General features: G+C 33.7%; 1 protein-coding gene across 1 annotated transcript; it reads left to right on the top strand.

Annotated features, from left to right (window-relative positions):
- The first annotated feature begins 10,735 nt into the window (after nucleotides 1-10,735).
- LOC149539765 (uncharacterized) lies at nucleotides 10,736-12,131 on the top strand. Its single transcript, XM_089799341.1, has 2 exons — nucleotides 10,736-11,086; nucleotides 11,782-12,131. The coding sequence occupies exons 1-2, from the start codon at nucleotides 10,859-10,861 to the stop codon at nucleotides 11,965-11,967; spliced, it is 414 nt and encodes a 137-aa protein (XP_089655467.1). The 5' UTR covers nucleotides 10,736-10,858; the 3' UTR covers nucleotides 11,968-12,131.
- The last annotated feature ends 8,813 nt before the right edge of the window (nucleotides 12,132-20,944 follow it).

Here is a 20,944-nt window from a genome sequence, read left to right as displayed (position 1 = left end):
CTCCATTTATTCCACCACACATAGGACTTTATTACAAGAATTAAAATTGAAAGTACACATAAAACATTTCATTAACTTCCTGTAGCATTTTCAACCATGTTAATTCCTGTAGCATTTGTCTAATCTGCTATTGCAGCAAGACACAGTTAGGTAGCACTTAACCATGCATGCATGTATGTGTGTAACTATTCTCTACTTAACAATTCCATCCACATGGGGAGGGGGGTGCAGTTGAGCTTGCAACTTCTACAATACTTCTTTCCATTATTTGTGCTCTCTGGATCAAAGGTATATAACTTTATCACTTCTAACTATAATTTTCAAATAGTACAAATCACAATAGTTTATTATAATTCTATGGTTTCCTTTGTAAGTTTATGAAAATGAAGTTTAAAATTAATTGCATTTATGTACATATTTTTCAAGTTTGATATTTCTCTATTTCATGAGTCACAGTCCAACAATAATTTTTCAAAACACATACTGACCAATTGGAGATTGAGCCAAAAAATTGTACGAATGATTGTGCCAAAAGAGCTTAAAAACATGATTGGTGCATGATAATCATCTTTTTATGCTCTTTTTGGCACAATTGTTCTTACATTTTATGATTTTTGGTGAGAACAAAATTCCAAACTGATCAGGTAGGTGATCCAAAATTAAATCATAATTGGTTGAGGCATGTTTAAATACCTTATTTCACATGTTATTGAATTTATGTGTTTATGTGCTACTGTTAATGAATGTTAAAGTATGAAATAATGTTAGATGTTAGCTTTGGAAATTATGAGATTCTTTTATGGATTCTCATAATTGTTTTTTACTTCATGTGATAATGAATCAATGCTATATTTGATTAATGAATGAATGTGAGATCCATCTCTTCTTAGGTACTCTTTCTAGGCTGTTGTACTAGTTCTGAAGCCCAAAATAGATAAATCATGATTTGAAATGAAAACTTGAGTGCTTAACTTAATAAATGTGCACACCAAGTGAAATACCTCATGTGATGAAGGATTATATGATTTTCTACATATTTCACCACATAGTAGTGCATTGCAGGTTCACATACATTCTTAAGTAGAAATTTGAGAGCACTAGGTGTGTGAAGGATCCATGCAAAAGCATGCAGAAGTAAAAAAGGTCATGATGAACATTTTCGATGACATGTTTACTAAGAGCATACACAAGTTCCTCAAGGTGACTTCACATTATTAAATTTTCATGTTTGCCAACACCACTGCTCTTCCTCTATATCTTGCACAAGTAAAAAAGGTTGCCTCCAACATTGAAACCATATGATAAATGGGAATAGCACATGCTCGAGCCATAACCTAGTTAAATTGGTCTAGGTTCTAATTACCTAGGTTGATTACAAATTCCTATAGAACTATCATCAGATTAGGTGCAATAAAACAAACAATCAACTGTTCCTAGCTAGTAGGATCAAACATAGTTTTCCAAGGTGATAAAATTTCATATGCAGATGCATCACTTGAATACTAGGCATGAAGTGCATTCCCCAATTTATAACGAATGGTTGGATATAAAGGCTTCATATGTTGGCTTAACAATGGAAGCCAAGTATGTAACCATACATGTATTGACATGCTCTCCCTATAAGGATCCCAAGTATCTACTGCCATTGTTAATTTGGACATCACTATATGATCCAAAATGTAATGAAATAATGAAGCTAGTAGTAACTTCTCTCATGTCTCCAGAAAATGTAGCAGAGGTTCATGGTCCCTTGGCTCCTAGGAATTTGTAGCAACTATTCTCACTGCTAAAAGAATAACTTTAGCTAAGAGTTGAGTGTAAGCCAGAGTTGAAGAAGCAAGTTCTGCTTTTGTGTAAATACCATAATCATGAGGCTCATTCCCTTGTAGAAGCCATAACCCAATTAAATATCTATATATATATACAAGCCATAACCTAGTTAAATGGGTCTAGTCCCTGATTAGCTAGGTTGATTACAAATTCCTATAGAATTGTCATCAGATCAAGTACAATAAAAGGAACAATCAACATTATTTTTGTGCATAATCTTGAGCTAAGTCACTTAGCACGAGTTGAGTGAGTTTTATTGTTTAACTATTTAGATTCTGGAATATGTATGCAACTGGATCAATTTTTTTGTTGTGCTAAGATGTAATAAGCACCTTGAAAAATATCTCTCTGTATACATACATACATACATAAATACATGTATATGTATGTATGTATATATGTATGTATGTATGTATATATCATGTGAAGATCTAGGATTTCATTGTTGTGCCCTTGTGATCTCTACATACATATATACATACATACATATATGTATATATCATGTGGAGATCTAAGATTTTGTTGTTGTGCCCTCGTGATTGCTACATTTCATTATCATGGCCTTCTGATCTCCGCATCTCGTTGTCACACCCTTTTGATCTCTACATCTCATTCTCTTTATTGTACCTAATATGATGATAATTCTATGGAATTTGTTGTCATTCCCTTATGATCTTTGCACCTCAACTATCTAATGTTGCTATTAATTTGGGCATCACTATCTAATCCAGAATGTTATGAAGTACTAAAGCCGATAGTTACTTCTCCTATGTCTCTAGAAAACATAGCATAGGTTTAGGGTCCCTTAGCTCCTAGGGATTTGTAGCATCTATTCTTATTGCTGGAAGAATAACTTCAGTGAAGATTGAGTGTAAAGAGTTGAAGAAGCAAGTTCTGCTTCTGTGCAAATGTCATAACCACGAGACTCATTCCCTTGCAAAAGCCATAACCTAGTTAAATATACGTATATATCAACCCAACAAATCAACAACTAGACCCATTTAACTGAATTATGACTTGTTTCTTTCTAAAAATAATTTCTATGATAGGTTTTTGTAAAATTTCTTGCAAACTCTGCCCATTTTTCCTAGTTTACATTATTTTTGTGGAGGATAATGAGGTAAGTCACTTAGCACCTTAAAAAAGATCTCTCTATATATACATACATACATACATACATCTATGTTTGTATGTATATATGTATGTATGTATATATATACATATGTATGCATGTATATATTTATGTATAATATATGTATGTATGTATCTATGTTTTTTCATCTCCTTCTATTGTCCATGCATGAAAAATGTAGCTACATGTGCATTCTTGATTCAGAGTGGCAAAATCTCATTTTGGATGCAACAGAAAAATGACATGCGCTAGAAGATGGGAAAATGATGTCACTTTTGCAAGTCTGGAACTTTTTTTTGTACTTTAAACATTGATCCTTTCTTAAAGATTTTAGATGTTAACAAGGAATTTAGATGTTGGGTGGGGGGGCAAATGAGCTTCCACCTTCATGTGGTTAGCCCTAATTAGTAGAGAATACTAAACTATTTTCAAAACCAAGTGAAGCTCAATACTAACCTATGATTGCATGACAATATTAACCTATGATTGCATCATAGCTATTCAATTTTTGCCACCATTTTTTTATTAATATAGCACACAGTTAATCCTATAATATTTTTGGCACATGCCTATCCCAATTGCGACAGACATTTCCGATGGCTTGTAGAGGGGCCCATAGAATTTCTATCACACAAACATCATAATTATAATGGTGTCTTTGGCATATTTTTGTGGTAATTTTTACAATGAAAATGAATGGTTTGCCAGAATGGTAGCTCAATTTATGACACCTGTGGTTGTCATAATTGCAACAGTAACCCTTGTCATCACAACTTGCAATAGTAGAAGTCCAACACCCATCCAACAAGAGCCAATTTTGACTAATGTCGGTTGGGTGATTGGTTACCATTGTAATTGTGATGACTTGTCGTTGCAATTCAGGCCCAAATTTAGTAGTGACCATTAGGTATAGGTTCCCAATACCTAGGATTGAACACCTAATGCACTGTTTAGGGGGAGCTAGGTACTTTACCAAGATGGATTTAAAAAGTGGCTATCACCAAATTTGGATAAGGGAAGGGGATGAATGGAAAAAAACCTTCAAGATCATAGAAGGTTTTATGAATGAAATTTAATGCCATTTGGCTTTTCAAATGATCCATCTACCTTTATGAGGCTTATGAAAGAAGTATTGAAGGATAACATTGGTAAGTTTTTTGGTTGTCTATTTGGATGACATTTTGATTTTTAGTAGAAATAAAGAGGAGCATATCAAACATTTGAAAATTGTTTTCAAGAAATTGCATGAGGAAAAGCTAATGATAAATTTGGAGAAGTGTGACTTCATGAAGCAAGAGTTGGTGTACCTTGGGTTTTTTTTGTCTTAGGGAACCTCAAGATCGATCCTAGCAAGGTGGATGCCATCCTCAATTGGCATACTCCTAAAGATGCAACTGAGGTGAGAAGTTTTCATGGCTTGGCCCAATACTATAGAAAGTTCATCAAGCATTTTAGTGCTATTTGTGCCCCTATGTTTGACACCATCAAAGGTGGAATGAAGACAAAGTTTCATTGGACTCCTCAAGCAGATGATGGGTTTGAGACATTCAAGAAGAGGATAGAAGCTCAACCTATTCTTGTTCTCCCTAGTTTTGACAAGCTCTTCACAATGAAGAGTGATGCTAGCAATGTGGCAATTGGAGCAATCCTAAGACAAGAAGGAAGACCTATGGATTTTCAGAGTGGAAAGCTAAATGATGCAAAAAGGAAGTACTCTTCCTATGACTTAGAGTTGTATGCTCTAGTCCAAGCCTTAAGGAAGTGGAGGTATTATTTGCTTCTAATAGAATTTGTGGTGTATTCAGACAACCAAGCCCTTAGTTTCCTTAACTCCCAAGATAAACTCAATAGAAAACACATGAAATGGGTGGAATATCTGCAAGCCTACACCTTTAATATAAAACACAAGAAGGAGGTGTAGAATAAGGTAAATGATGCACTAAGAAGGAGACTCCTAACTATACAAGAAGTTTAGTTGTAGAGCATTGGAATTTATAGCTTCAAGGACTTATATGTTGATGATGAAGATCTTATAGAAACATACAAGGTATGTAAGGAGTACAAGAACAAATTTCATAGTGAGTTTTTTGACTGCACTTTGCAAAATGACTTGTCAAGTTTAAAGGAAGTCAATTATGTGTTCCTAGGGATTAATGAGGGAGAATTTGATCCAGGAACAACACAATGGGGCACTTAGTGGTCTCTTTAGAATCAATAAGACACAAGAACTAGTTGCTAGGTTGTACTTTTGGCCTAAGAGGAATAGGGATATCAGACAATATGTGGAATGCTATATGGTATGTCAAAAGGCAAAAGGCACATATTTTAATGCAGGTCCCTATCAACCCCTACCAATTCCTAACAGACCATGGGAGTGTTTGAGCATGGAATTTTTTATTGGGTTACCAAGGATCAAACAGGGATTTGATAGCATTTATGTTGTGGTGGAAAAATCTAGTAAAATGGAACACTTTATCCCTTGCAGGATAGTACATGATGCTTGCCAGATTGTACACCTATTCTTGAAAGAGGTGATAAGGATCCATGGCTTACCTTTGAGCATTATTTTAGACAGGGACACCAAAGTCACAAGTCATTTTTGAAAAAACTTATGGCAAAGGTTAGGCACTAATTTATCTTTTGGTTTTGCATATCACCCTCAGACTGATGGCCAAAAAGAGGTGATAAACAAGAGTCTTGGCAACTTGCCGAGGTGTTTTACCAAGGAGTATGGACAGACTTGGGATCAACTTATTGGGTAGGTAGAGTATGCATATAATGACACAATCAACAGGTCCACTGGTAAGAGTCCTTTTGAAATTGTCCATTGGTTACATCCTAGATGAGTGTTTGATCTAAGAGATTTGAAGAATGGTTGACAAGGAAGTGAGTATGTTGAGGACTTTGCTCAGTCTATGAGGGAAGTCCATTAAATAGTGAGGAAGACACTAATTGTGAACACTGGGAAATTGAAACATAGAATGGATGCTAGTAGGAGAGAGGTACACTTCAAGGTTGGGGATCTTGTGATTGTCCAAATGAACAAAGCAAGGTTACTGAAAGGATTCCTTCATAAAATTTAGATGAGATAATTAGGACCTTGCAAAATCCTAGACAAATATGGCAACAATGCCTACAAGGTGGAACTACTCAAGGATATTGGATTGTCACCCATTTTCAATGTTGTAGAATTAGTGATGTGCAAAGGTCCTATTCCAGAAGATGATTAGAGGCTTAAGGAAGTCACTGAAGCAGTAGAGGACCTAAACTTAACTCCTCTACCACCTAAAAGAGAAGATAAGGTACTTGACTCAAGAATTTACAAGAAAACTAGGACCAAAACCTACTTGGAGCATCTAATAAAGTGGCATGGTACATATGGTGCGGTGAAAACTAGGTTTAAAGAGGTGGACTTCAAGACATTGGGCATAAACCCCAACTTATTTAATCCAAGGGTTGATTAACATCTTTTTGTTTTGGGGAGTATCGTGCAGGAGCACCTAGGATAACTCCTAACCCCACCCTAGGGTTTTAATTTTTGGCTTGTACTAACCTTAGCCAAGTCATCTAGGTGTGGTTAGACCTTAAGAGGTTATAGTTGAGTTTGATCCTAGGTGGAGTTGACTAGGTTTAATCCACTCTAAGTGGTTTGGCTTTCTTGCTTTATGTTTGTTTGTTTTAGGTTATTAGGGGTTATGGGTCTTGGACCATTAAAAGCCTGAGGAAGGTATGGTTTTAACCTATACTATCCTCTTTGATGTTTTAACATCCTCTTGCATAGGCTATTACATTCTACATACCATGCATTTGGGGAAAAGATGAGAAAGATGTCAAAAAGGTGTCAAATATTGACAAAGTTGTCAAATAGGTCAAAGTGGTCAAAAACATGTAGATTGATGCTCTAAAGGTCAAATTATGCCTAGAAATCATGAATGGGCCATGTTATACCTACTTGGAAGATTCCAAGTGATAGATGTCCTAAAATTGCAAAAATGCAAAAGTTGTCAGCAACTTTGAAAAGTTGCATGACAACATTTGAGTAAGAATTGAACATGTCATGGATTTGAGGTTGATAGTTTCTATAACTATCTAAAACCTCTTGGAAGACTTATAAAACCACGAAATTACCCCATTCCAAGGGTTGGAAATTGTAACAAGTGAAATTATGCAATTGGATCCACGTAATACAGTTCAAAAATTGACAATTTTTGTATTTCTTGACTGCATGTATGGAACAATGGATTGAGAGACTCATTTTTGTGTTTGGTTCTTATTACTCACACTATTATAGTACTTTTTCTTTTAGAGTTCAAATTGATTAGAACCCATCTATACATAGTTAGAAAATCATTTGTATATAAGTTGTTTGTTGTTTTTGCTTTGATATAAGTTTTTGGGAAAATGGCCCCCCCATGAGTTCCTACTGTGGATTCATCATTACCTTAAGAAGAATGGAAGTGGAGCCAATATACATAATCTATATAGTTTTTTGGGCCCTGAAAAGATGGTTAGCTATTTTTCATGTGATGCCCTAGGCAAGTCACAAACACTTGGTTACATGCTCATAGTGCTTCCAAGAAGCTTTTGGAGGTTTGAATGTGATAGATACTTCAAACCATGAGATGTACAATGGGGAGGGGTGAGTGATGTTTCCATATGCAAAAGGAAGAAGTTTCAAATTGAGTTTTACTAAGTCCTTGAATAGACCCTAGTCAACATTGTCATTCTTGATGTGAAACCATTGATTATAGGCATAAAAATTTCTTTCAAGTGTACGGATGGCTTGGGAAACTAAGACCCACAAAATATTTTAGTTTTTCCAAAAGGGTACTCGAATCCATGATTGGACTTCCACCTTGTTCAAAGAAGTTTTGAGATATAGTCCAAAAACCCAAATTGGAGGGCTAATTCAATTAGGCCTATTTTTGATAGTTTTGGAGTAGATGAAAAGAACTTGAGGAAAATTTGTGGGATTTGTGCCCAAAAGCCTAGGTGAAGACTAACACCACATTTATGAGCCCCTCACTCCATGTAATTGAAGAAATGCTCAAAGAAAATCCTTGGTGTATCTAGATGGTAAACAGTTGAGGGATAGGAAAGAGATCCTCTAGATGTTAGGGCATCCAGTGGACCATTTTAGGCTAGGTGAAAGCCTAAGAAAGTCCTAGAGAAGAGTAGGACTAAGTAAGCAAACTATCTAGTATTACATGACCTTGCCCTAACCTTTTATTTTTTGTGAGATCATCCATTAGAAACAGATTTAGAAGTTATTTGCCCAAGCTCATCTAGGACAAGAGAATACAATATCTTGTGAAGAACAAATGTTGAAGCAATGCTTCTATTAATGCATTTTCTACTTTCTTGATTTTTTTTTTTTTTTTGATGTATGGATCTCACTCAAATCATGATTAGTTGAAAAATACTATTTAGGAAATACCCAGGAAATATAGTTACGTGACCTAACATTGGAAACAAGAGTAAGATAATAATATAAATACGCTCTTCACACTAGTTGATGAGAAGAGACATTGTAGGAAAGATATAACATTTTAAAAATAAAATAAAAAAACAAAGGAATTCCTCACAATGAAACAATGTTTACCATGAGAGAACCCTTGTATAGAGGAATTTTAGATTCATGTGTCCCCATGAGACTGCTTATGTACCTTTTTTGCTTAAATTTTTAAAGTACAACTAGAGTGTTCTTTTGTAAACTTTTAATTAGTGGAAAAAGATCAATTAAAATATTTCCTCATGTTAGAGCAATAAAAAATACTTAAAATTTGAAAATAAGCTTTGAAAAAGGAAATAAGAAACAATTGTTTATTAGAAAAAAAAATGATATGTGATCTCTCTTTCTCTCTCTATCTCTCTCCTCATCATTTTTGCTAGCAAATATCTCTTTCAAGAAATATTATTGAGAATTTCATTTTAAAAATACCATTTAAAAGGATCGCTTAAAAAGTAACATTAAATTTTATTATGGAGCCACCAACTCTAGAAATTGTAGCTAAAAAAATCAAACAATGGTTGTTAACAAAAACAAGGTAAGAAATTGCATAGGGACCTCTTGTTAACCTTTCAATTATGAACCAATTTAATCATAGTATCAAATTCAATTATAATACATTAGCAAGCTAAAAGATTCACAAGAGAAGGAAAAACACTAAGTCTTTAGAAACTTTAGTAGCCTAACCTCCCATAATCATTTTATCATAAATCTCCAAATAATACACTAACTTATTCTTTCTAAAATTGCGAGAAAAAATATTGGCTAAAGTGACACTCAAATCCCCACGTAAAAAGAAGAGATGACTAAACTATAAATAAAAAACTTCATCTTTCAAATGTACATGTTCTACGTTTTCAAATTGCAAATTACAAGTGATGGCCAAGGTATTTTTTAGTGGCTAATATTCATCAATTGGCCAATTTTAGAATTCTTTTGCTGGTAATTCGGCTAATACTTTAAGATTTAATGTGACCTAAATTGCCATATTTTTATTAAATTTAGTTCTAAAATAATTCAAATCACTCAATAATTTATGTTATTAAAAAAATTAAACTCAAAGATTCACCACAATATTCGACATATGATTAGATTTCATTTACCTAAATATTATATATTATTGGAGAAATTAAAACTAATAGGCCAATAATTATCATAATTATTAGTGACTTTGGCGATATATAACCAATATTTAATTTTCACTATTGATTTAATTCCTATTATTATTGAGATTTGCCAATATTTTCTACACTAATATTTTTTCTCATGATAACTAGTGTAAGTCCAAATAAAAAAATCCAAAACATGTGAATGAATAATAATTAAGTATAATTAATACATACATTAAAAATATCCGATTAGATGCATTTTCCCAATAGAACTAAGGTTTCCACTTGGTCAAATAGATTCTCTAAAGTTCAAGTGTCATTAGATAAGTAGAAAAATGTATTATATTGAATATTTAAAATTTACTTAAATTTAAAATGATACAAAATACTATTTGGTTTAATGACCACGATTAATCAGCTGGCCTCTAATGCTGACCATAACACCACATTACAAATAATCACACACGCCAAAGTTTGCATAATCCAGACTTTAGAAAATTCATTGAATTATACATAATTTTGCCATATCATTGGCCAAAGTGACCTCATGCATAGCTAAAACCATAGTGGACCAACTAATCAAATAATTATAATGGGGTATTACCGGTCTAGATCATCCTTCCCTATGCATTCTTTTATCAAAACAAGTGCATAAACTGCGGCTGGTAGGCGGCACCATTTTCATTGTTCGTTCCCTTCATTAGTAAGAAACGCGCTTGCATGGCTCTCTCTTCCTTTAGGTTCCGTTTGGTTGGGGAAGATGAAATTTTGACATAACCAGGTTATCTTATAACCAGGTTTTCGAAAATCTGGTTTTGTGGTTTGGAAAGCCAATGGTCCGTTTGGTTGACACGGAAGATGATTATATTGTGGACCCCACAATATTATTAAAAAAACTGTCATAAAATTCAAAACCTGGTTTTAATTTCGAATTCCACCTTTTTACTGGAAGAAACTTCTTCCAATTTTTGACCAAAATTGGAAGATGAAATTGAAAACCGGGTTATAATTTTAACCAACCAAACAACAAAGTTTTTTTGCAAAACCTGGTTTTGCCCCTGATAACCCGGTTTTGGCCCTCATCTTCCAGCAACCAAACGGGGCCTTAAATACCCATCCCCCTTTGATTCATTTCATCATATTTCCTTGGCCCATTTTATTCATTGAGGTATTCTACCTAACAAATAGAAAGAAAGGATCATCATATTTCCTTAGTCCATTCTATTCATTGAGGTCTTCTACTTACAACAAAAGAAAGGATTGTAGAGGAAGAAAGAGATGAGCCATCACCACCATCATCATCAGCACCACCATGGTCATCAAGAAGAGGGCTACTCATATGCTCCACCGCCACCGCCACTGCCACCAGGGGCTTATCCTCCAGCAGTGGGGGCTTATTGTTCTTCTCTAGAGGGTCAGAGATATGCAGAGGAAGAGGCCAAGAAGCACAAGCATCGCGAGCATATGGCCGAGATGGGAGCACTAGCTGCAGGCGCCTTTGCTTTGGTAAGTTAAAAAAATGATGTTTTGATATTTTTGTTTTTGTTGTTGTTTTTGAATTAGATTGTGTATGTTCTTTCATCCACATTTTCGACATGAAGAAAATTAAGTTTGGAAAAAACAAGTCAACTTTGACTATTTAATACTTTTAGCTTAGAAATTAAGCCTAAGTGTATGATGTTTAAGCCATCAACTCAAATATTGAAACCAAAAAATATACATAATAGATTCATTCGCTTTTTCTGAATCTGATTGTACATGATATTTTTAATGTTCACAGTCAGCCATCTATTCTCAGAATGAAAGATAGGAGAAGAGAGGAAGGATTGAACAAAACCCATGCCCAATTTTCTAACTATTCCTTGTTTCTTGTGCTCATCCTTCCTCCTTTCATTTTTGTTATGTCCCTATTTGCAATTAATTAATCTTGTAGTTCTTTAAAACTTTCATTCATTCTGATGATAGATTTTTCAGTGTATATGGTTCTATAAATTAATATTAAAAATCTTATATGCAATCAAATCTAGAAATAGCTGATAAATAAGAACATAAAAATCTGATAGTATTAATATAAAATCTAATTAGAAAATAACACTTATAAATTGTTGATTTGTAGAATTCTTAAGAAATATATTAGATCATCTTGTTTATTTTCAGGTCACTCTGCAATGATTGTAAGTATTTGTATATGAATTTTGCAGTATGAAGGGCATGAAATGAAAGTGGATCCACAACATGGAGGGAGGCATAAAATGGAGGCAGAAATAGCAGGGGCAGCAGCTGTAGGGGCAGTGGGGTATGCTGTGTATGAACACCATGAGAGCAAAAACAAGTCTCAGTCTGAATCTCACCATAAACACCATGCCCATGGCCACCATCATCATTGAACTTTATAAAAGTCCATCCCTATTGTTAATTAATTTGTTTTCTCTCATCCACGCACTAGTGTCTGAAAATAAGGATTGTATATTTTTAATGGGAAGTTTGAACTGTTATGTTGATCTTCCCTGGATCTGAACTTTTTATGTTGATTCAATTGTTTTGCTTGAAATTTTTTAGCTATTCAATTGTTTTGTTGAACTTTCTATGTTTTTCAATTGGGCTTTTGTCTGTCTTATTTATTTATTTGAATATAAAAATTCTTTTGTTATATTTGAATATAAAAATTATTTTATAAGACTGATAAACATTTGACAGATAATTGTATTTGTTTGATTATATAATCAGAACTAAACTTAAACTAAACATATTAGATACCTAAATATTATTTTTAACTATTGATTAAATGCAAATTAAAATAAATATGTTGCAGCAGAACTAGAATCTAATCGGGACAATACATACTGAACCGCTGTTGACAGTACTTATAATGAGTTTAAGGGGCTTTCTAATGAATGAGTCATAAGGCACAAGACTTGGTGAAGGTTTTGCAAATGGGGTTGCAAACTTTGGGTTTAACCATAGAGTAAATTCCATAGTTAAGCGCACTCAGGCTGGAGTAGTACTAGGATGGGTGACCTCCAGAGAAGTCCGAGTGCTTCACCCATCACATAGATCCAATGAGTGCTAAGTGTTCTATTTATTCTCATGAGCTATCATGAAACACGGGTTAATGAGTTTGGCTCAAAATCACACAATTAAATCCTGATAGCAATATCACAATTTGACTTGTGGAAATTATCTCCTGCTTATCAAGTACTTATACAACTAATAACTACAAAACAGCAGCATTATTTGATGGCACACACAACATTCTTTTATCACTTATTTGGTTGTATATTCCAACAACTAGGAATTATGAATAAATCTAGTTGGCATTCTTTTATTGGGCCTAAATGGCCAACGAAAGAAGGGAACTTGAAGAAAGTGTGAATTTATTCAAAGGAGGCAGAGGGCGTGCACAATGTCTGACTAATTGGCAGCAGACTGTTGCAGTCCACGTGAGGCTTAAATACTGCCAGAAAACTTATATGTCTCATTTGGTAAAATAGCTAAAATTTCCAAGCATGTACAGTGTAGATTCAATTCAGCTGGTTTATAGAATGTATAGAATACAAAGGAATACAAGTGATTTATAATGTGAAAAGATATATGAAGGAATGTGAACAAAATAATTTAAACGAGCATTAGACTATTATATCAAGATATTCAATCTTACATGTAATTAGGAGCAATTAGGAGCAATTAGGAGCAAAAGTATTGTATAAGATTAGATACAAAATATAAAGTTGAAATGATAACAACAGAGTTAAGAATTAGTTCAATTTATTTCAAAATGTAAGCAAAGTTAGTAGAAAACAGTTAGAGAAGAATGAGTTTGACACTTATTTAAAAGATTAGGCGGGGAAGAATACCTAAAGAGGAATGAATCAGATATTAGTTGTCATTGATGTATATCAGAATCAGTCAAATATAAGACTTTACAGGATCTTATGGAGTGTATGTTATTAAGATTTAAGAGAAAGAAAGGAACGTAAAAGCTCTTTTATAATCTATAATACTAGCTAAATGTTTGTAGGTCTATATATGGTGACAGAAAAATGAGACTAGTGGGTGTTCATTACACGAATAATCTAACTACGCTATAAAATTACCCATTCAGTAAAATTTGAATCTGTGACATTTCTTTTAAAAATAGAACTAATAGACCAATTCAAATTGTATACATCCATTACAATAATATTCTGTTAAAAGCAAGAATTTATAGCTTTATCAAAGAAGAACCAAAAAGTTAAAACAACAGATTATGGCAAAACAAATTGTGATTAAAATATTAAAAACTATAAAGAAAGTGTGATTTGTAGTCAGATTGAAAATTTAATTGATCATCATATGATTGTAAGAAACCTTTTGTGACAAAGAAATGATTTCTAACATTGTGGTGACCAAGTCTATTCATCACAGTGAATGAACAAGCTTGAGACGAAGTACATGACCACTTAAACCATGGACATGGGATACAGTTGGTATGTTGGCAGAAGATGCAGGAACTTTAAATGAAATGACACTATTTATGTTGCCACAGATGCAGACGTTGAAGACCATTCTTCCTATTTCACTTCCAAAGACAAGTTTTACATCTTTAAAATATCATTCAAAGCTCACTAACAAATCTTCTCATCCTCACAACCCTTCGATGATTGAGAGGCAAGGAGCATTATTCCACCGTCATTAATAGTCAGATACTCTTGACAACTCACCTAAATTAGTAGTTTTAGATTTTTTTTGGTCTTCTATATACACTATTCAATGGGGTTACTACATTGATGATTGCACCTTGTATAATGGAACACGAGGGGTAATATGTGCATCTTTTCTTTTTCTTCATATCATGATTATACATACATGTACATTCATTATAATCTTGTCTTTTTTTATCAAGAAATTGTGATACATGATTTAGTAATGATGATTCCTCCTATGACAATAGGAGATCTATCAAGAAGTTTATTTTATATTGTAAATCTACATTTGGATAGAAGTATACATATGTTTATTTATGTTGCTCTATCAAAAATATGTATATTAAATTGTATCAAATTTAATTTCTTCAGAATAGTTCTATGGGTCATTTGTCATGTCATGGATTATTTATCTTATCAATGTGGTAGAAATACTGATTAGAACACTTTATGGCTAAAAGAAGAAAGATAGGAGGTAGTCAACATTGATCCAATTTTTTATACAAAGAAAACTAACGATTCTTGTGGGAAGTATAGTGCGTAGGGGGCATATGCTAAACACTAAATGACCTTTGGGATTGAAAAGGCTTTTCATATTCTAATTTTGGGAAAAGGTGGAAAAATTACTAATATATAAATCTAATCCTAACAAAATGTGTCAAAATATTCCTAAAACTTCAAACAAACTTTCAGGTGCTTCCAGATTTGAGACGAGATAATGAAAATAAGAAGTCAATATTAAGCATAGAGCACCACTATATAGATTTATTTTGGAGCAAGAACAAAGTGAAAAGGTCATAAACACATTTTATGATATTCAAATTACTTCATGAGAAGCATCAAAGCTTGATAAGTAAAACAAACTTTTAGTAACAGTGCATTTGTGCACATAAAATTGCTTTAGTATCTGACACAAATATGATACAATTCTAATCATTTGACATTAAATAATACTTCGATTGTGAAACACATTATCTAGTAATATAAACATTCTAATTAGAAAAATAAGTGTTCTACAACTAAGAACATGCACTGTAAAATTACAAGTTAAGTTTTACCACTATATTCTCAACAAATGATGGATGCACCTCCCCAACTCTTACTTGAGAGAACTCTCCAGGGTGCACTCCAATACTTGTCATCTCATTTTGTGCACCATCTATATCATGCACCTCATAATCAAATTAATGCCTCTCTAGGAGGTTTGGCAAGTTGTCTAAGGAGACACAAGAAAACCTACAAGTGCACATAATGTAAGCATGGGTGCACAAATATGTGCACCCAAGGAGGATGTGCTCGCACCACTTGATCCGTTAGCAACATCATCAACATGTTGCTTTACAAGTGTTGTAGTCTATGTAACCATGACTATATGAAAGAATAAGTGGTCATAATAGTGTTGATACCTAAAATTGCTCTTAAACAAATGACTTTATGGAAAGTTCAACAAGTGTGGGACTTGTGCATTCCCGTTGAGTGACCTTTGACATTTTAGAAGTCAAATCTTCATTTGTGTAGAGGGAAAAGGGGAAACAAGTGCTACTCAAAATATTGCAGGCAAAATGTCAAAATTTTGAAACTCTTAAGAACCCAAAAGATACTTCATAAAATGAAATATCAAGGAAACATTTTAGATTTGATGTGGAACAGCCATAGTTCTAGGTAAGGACACAAAGATGGGGGCATAAAAAGGGACTTTTGAATCCAAAAGATGCACCTAAATGTATTCATTGTCCAAGTAGTATAGTGCAGAATCTCCAACTCTAGATAAATGTAATCTCATCAAGCGTTACCATGCAAGGTAGTTCTCTTTGTTCATCTTAGGTAGCTCTCTCTTGTACATCTTGATCTTTAGCTTAAGTCCCTTCAAATTTTCCTTATAGGCACCAAAATCTCTAATACCAATTGTTAGAATATTTACAATAATTGAGGGAGGGTGCGAGGGGTGGGTAAATCAGTTATTGTTAGATCCATATGTACCAATTACACTTTTAACAACTTCAAACAACTTATTCAAATTAATAAATCAACTCATTTAAAACTATTTTTCTCGGCTATCTCTTAAGTTCCTTAATCTTCTACTTCAACTTCTTCATTGACTTAGTAAAATTGTCACTCAGTCATGCTTAGTGTTTTACTCATCTTCTTGTCTTTCATCAATCATCTCTTATAGACTTTAACTTGACTTTCTTCTTTGCTTAATACAATGATCAAACAATGCATTATCTTGTCAAAGACTAACTGATCAAGTGCCCATTGTAATTCCATAACTCCTCTTTACTCATCAACTCTACTAGCTCATCTTTCTATCTCTTCTTTTCAAATCCTCTTCATCACCCAACTGATATAGTATAAATTTTGATTTTAAAAAAGGACCATCATTTGTAGAATACATTTCAGCCAAAAAGAAAAGACATGAGGTAGTCAACATTGATCCAAGTTTTTATACTAAGGAAGCTAATACTTGTTGGGATATAGTAGGGGACATTTTCTAGAAACTAAATGAGCTCCACGGTTGAGAATTTGGCTCTTCATATTCTTATTTTGGGAAAAGCTAGAGGAAGTACTAAAATATAAATCTAATCTTAAGGAAATGCGCCAAAATCTTTAGAATACTTAAAAAAAACTTCCAACTGATTTTGGATTTGAGACAAGATAATGAAAGTAAGAACTCAAGATTGAGCATAGAGCACCACTATATAGATTTATTTTTGAAGCAAGAAACAAGATTAAAGTGTCATAAATGCATTTTATAATATTCAAATTACAAGTCATGAGAAGCATCTACTAAAGTTTGATAAGTAACAAAAGATGTCAATAACAATATTTTTGTGCACTTAAAATTGCTTTAGTATTTGACACAAATATGATATAAGTCTAATCATTTGACATTAAATAATGCTAAAAAGGTGAAACACATGATCCAGTCATACAAATATTCTAATTAGCAACATAAGTGTCATGCAACTGAGAAAATGCACTATAAAGTTACAAGTTAAAATTTACCACTATATTCTCAAGGAGTGATGGATGCACCCCCTCAATTCTTTGATGAGAGGAATATCTAGGCCATTCCTTGTCATCTCATTCTATACACCACCCATATCATGCACCTTACAATCAAATGTGTCTCTAGGAGGCGTGAAAGTTGTTTGAGGAGACCCAAGAAAAACTACTTGCACATAGTGCAAGTATGGGGCACACAAATATATGCACCCAAGGAGTCCATGTACTAGCGCAACTTGATCCATTAGCAACATCATCAACATGTGGTTGTACAAGTATACAAGTACTCAATGTAACCAAAATCTATCTTATAAAGAATAAGTGGTCACGTAATAGTATTGACACCTAAAACTGCTTCTAGGAAAATGACCTTATGAGAAGCTCAACAAGTGTGGGACTTGTGCACACTCATTGAGTGAGCTTTGAGATTTTAGAATCCAAATCTTCATTTGCATAAAGGGAAACAGTGAAATAGGTGTGACTCAAAATAGTGAAGGTGAAATGCCAAACTTTTGAAACACTTTTAAAAAGATAAGGTACTTCATAAAATGAAATATCAAGGCAACACTTTAGATCTAACGTGGAATGACCATAGTTCTAGGTAAGTGTACAAATATGGGGGACCAAAAAGGGGCTTCAAGATGCCATTTTTTCCCCTAAATTCAAAAAGTTCTTAACTTTGACAGGAAATTGAAGATAGGTCAACTCAAAATCTCAAGATGCGACAAGAACAAGAATTGTAGTCTTCTAAATCTAGTTTCTAAACTACTAATATTTTTTGAAAATGGTGGAGTTTAAGGCCCTAAAAAATGGGAGCCCCACAATTGGTCAAATTATTTGTTAAAAAACATAATATAGTTTCTAGTGTGCCCCCCTTAAAATGTTAACTTTTTTTTTTTTTTTTTTCAAAACTTTTTAATAGCTCTAATGAAATGTTAGCTAACACCATGTAGTTCATCGCATAATATTTTTGCTAATCCTTTAATTTATATTAATTTTTAAATTTTACAAATTTGGTTAGTGGGAACATCTTGAAAATATGAAATTTTTGTGTGCCCCCTACAAATCATTGAAAAAAAATCTAGAATCGAACTTCTGCCTTTTTAAAGTGTGAATGAAGTCTAGTTTCTAGAGAACTAACTTGTTGCAAAATTCGATGAATGAGCCCAAAATGCTACACATTGATTTTTGAATAAAATCATGCATGCATTCAAAAGAAATTAGATATTAGAGGTTTGGCATAATCAGAATTCAAATTAAATTGCATGGCTGGTTAGCAAACAAAGACACCCGCAATAATTTTTTTTGGCAAAAGTAGAAAACCACTATACACACATACATATACATATACATATGCACACACACACATACATATATATACATATACACACACATATACATACACACACACACATATATACAGACACACATATTTATATACATACATACATATATACATACATATGTGTGTGTGTGTGTGTACATGGGTAAGTGCACCAAGTTGTGGTGCAAAAAAGGTGACACATTTAAATTTTTTTTTTTTTGCAATTTTTGCGCTTCGTAAAAAGAAAAAATGTTATAAATGGGCTGCATACCCACAACCCATTCATTTTCACTCATTTTTCCTACTTCTCGTTGCAACACGTATGAGGATTGCAAGAAGATAAGTTTTTCACCACCTACCTTGCCAATATGCCTCCTCGCTGTTGAAGTTCAAGATCACGAGCACGCCATATGTTATCTAAATTTTTTTTTGCATTGTTTGATATGTTTTTTATAGGTTTTTTACATTTAAAAAAAAAAAATTGTTTATTTATTTAGATTTCAATTGATTTCTTATCAGGAAATGTCAATAATGAATCGCCAAATCCCCAAAAAGGTCAAAACTCTCAACAAGATCAAAACAAAAACCCTCAAGAAAATCAAAACCAAAACCCTCCAAAAGAAGAACAACAAATTTTGCTGCCTGAACCAATTGCAAGACCTCCTCCTAGCACATAAGAAAATATAATAAATGAAATAGAAAGAGGCAAAACTGAATTAGAAGGACTCATTGATCGGTTGAAACAATGTGGACAAACCAATCTAGTGAGAGCTCAATTGGCATCATCCCTCGAATCCATTAAGACCCACATAGCTTCTGTTAGTGGTCAATTAGATGTTTGGTGAGTTAAGAGGGAAGAACAAAAAAGATATTATGCAAATAAATTATCATATCAAGATGTTAAAAAAAAATATACCAAAAGGTAGAATATGTGCATTATTTAGAAAACCCAGTGAACAAAATACTATTAGAGAGCGTACTAAACGGTTCCCCATCCATTGGTGCATACATGATGCTATTGGAAATAATTTTTGGGATAGATGGTGGATGGTTTTTGATGCCCCTCCTTGCAATAATCACGAGGTCCCCATGTATTTCTTAAGGAAATTGTATTGTGAGTTTTTCCTTGGGGAGATCCCCAATTATTTTGATATATTAGACTCTCAGGGTAGAGGTGGGGGGTCATCATTTGAGAGGCTGGGGGCATGTCATGACCCAATGTAGTTAGGGCACCTGTGGTCAAGCTACAGGGTGAACATGCGACTATTCCTTCAGTTGTGAAGGAACATGTAGAGGTCAATGCTCTAGGGACTATTAGAGCTTTGACATAGACCCTCATTCATTACATGAGTCCATTAGTTGAGGAGGAGCCTTCTGCACATCACGGTCAAATGTGCACATCATGCGGATCCTTATGCACATTTGGTAGTCATGCTGGAGATGGTGTAGATGATGGGCTAGTGATTGATTAGTTCCCGAATGAGACATTTGGCATTGACACATAGGCAAATTACAATGATAACAAACTAATTTGATCACATTTCATATGTATAGTGAATGAATAATTAATTAGCTTGTATTGACATTGTTCAAAGTTCAGGGTCAGAGTGTTGGCGGGCCTAGTAGCAATCACCTGGCCTCATTTTTCGTCCCCTCGATGAGTCTAGATGTATGTATCGATTTAATCATTTAAATGACTACACATATTTATTAAGTAATCATATGAAGGATTGACAAAAAAATTTATGCATGTGCATCTGTTCTCTACAGGACCGTCGACATTCACTACAGACTCTGAGCCTAGATGCGACACGATCTTCATAGAGGTACATTTGTTTCATGTTAATTTAATTCATTTGATTATATTTGTTTCATGTTTCATGTTACATTTAATGTGTATTGTATGGCATGTAGCTCTTGACATCGGAGACTCCTCCTCATCTCTGGCAGTCTGTCAATTTGTGGAGTGGCTGCAGGTATGGCTAATTCACAGCCATTGACTGAGGCATGAACAAATTTTCTTGGTTTTAGTTGTTGTTTATAATAGTTAGTATCGAATTTTCTAATGTTATTTATAAGTGATTATATTGATTCAATTGTTGTAGGGTCTTGTCACACTTGATTGTCCACGAGCCTTCAAGGTGGACTTGCAAAGAAAATATATGATGGTGGTAAAAAAATAATTAATTTTGTGTGTACATATATTTGATTTCAATGTATAATAATTATTGATTCATATCTACTTTGTTTGTATCAGCTTGAGTTAGAGAAGAGCCTCAACAAGAGGACAAGCAAGTGTGTGAGGAGGACCCCATCATCACCACCATCTCCCTCCACAGGATGACTGAAGGC

This window comes from Cupressus sempervirens, chromosome 9 (assembly GCF_028749045.1).
Source record: "Cupressus sempervirens isolate cs-2001-9-10 chromosome 9, ASM2874904v1, whole genome shotgun sequence".
Taxonomy (NCBI): Eukaryota; Viridiplantae; Streptophyta; class Pinopsida; order Cupressales; family Cupressaceae; genus Cupressus; species Cupressus sempervirens.
The sequence above is the reverse complement of the archived record's forward strand: the minus strand, read 5'-3'. Positions and strand labels throughout refer to the sequence as shown.

Bases quoted from the DNA above. Each gene is read 5' to 3' on its own strand.
- LOC149539765 (XM_089799341.1), top strand. From the start codon at position 10,859: ATGAGCCATCACCACCATCATCATCAGCACCACCATGGTCATCAAGAA. The intron at 11,087-11,781 runs GTAAGTTAAAAA...TGAATTTTGCAG, and splicing joins CTGCAGGCGCCTTTGCTTTG to TATGAAGGGCATGAAATGAA.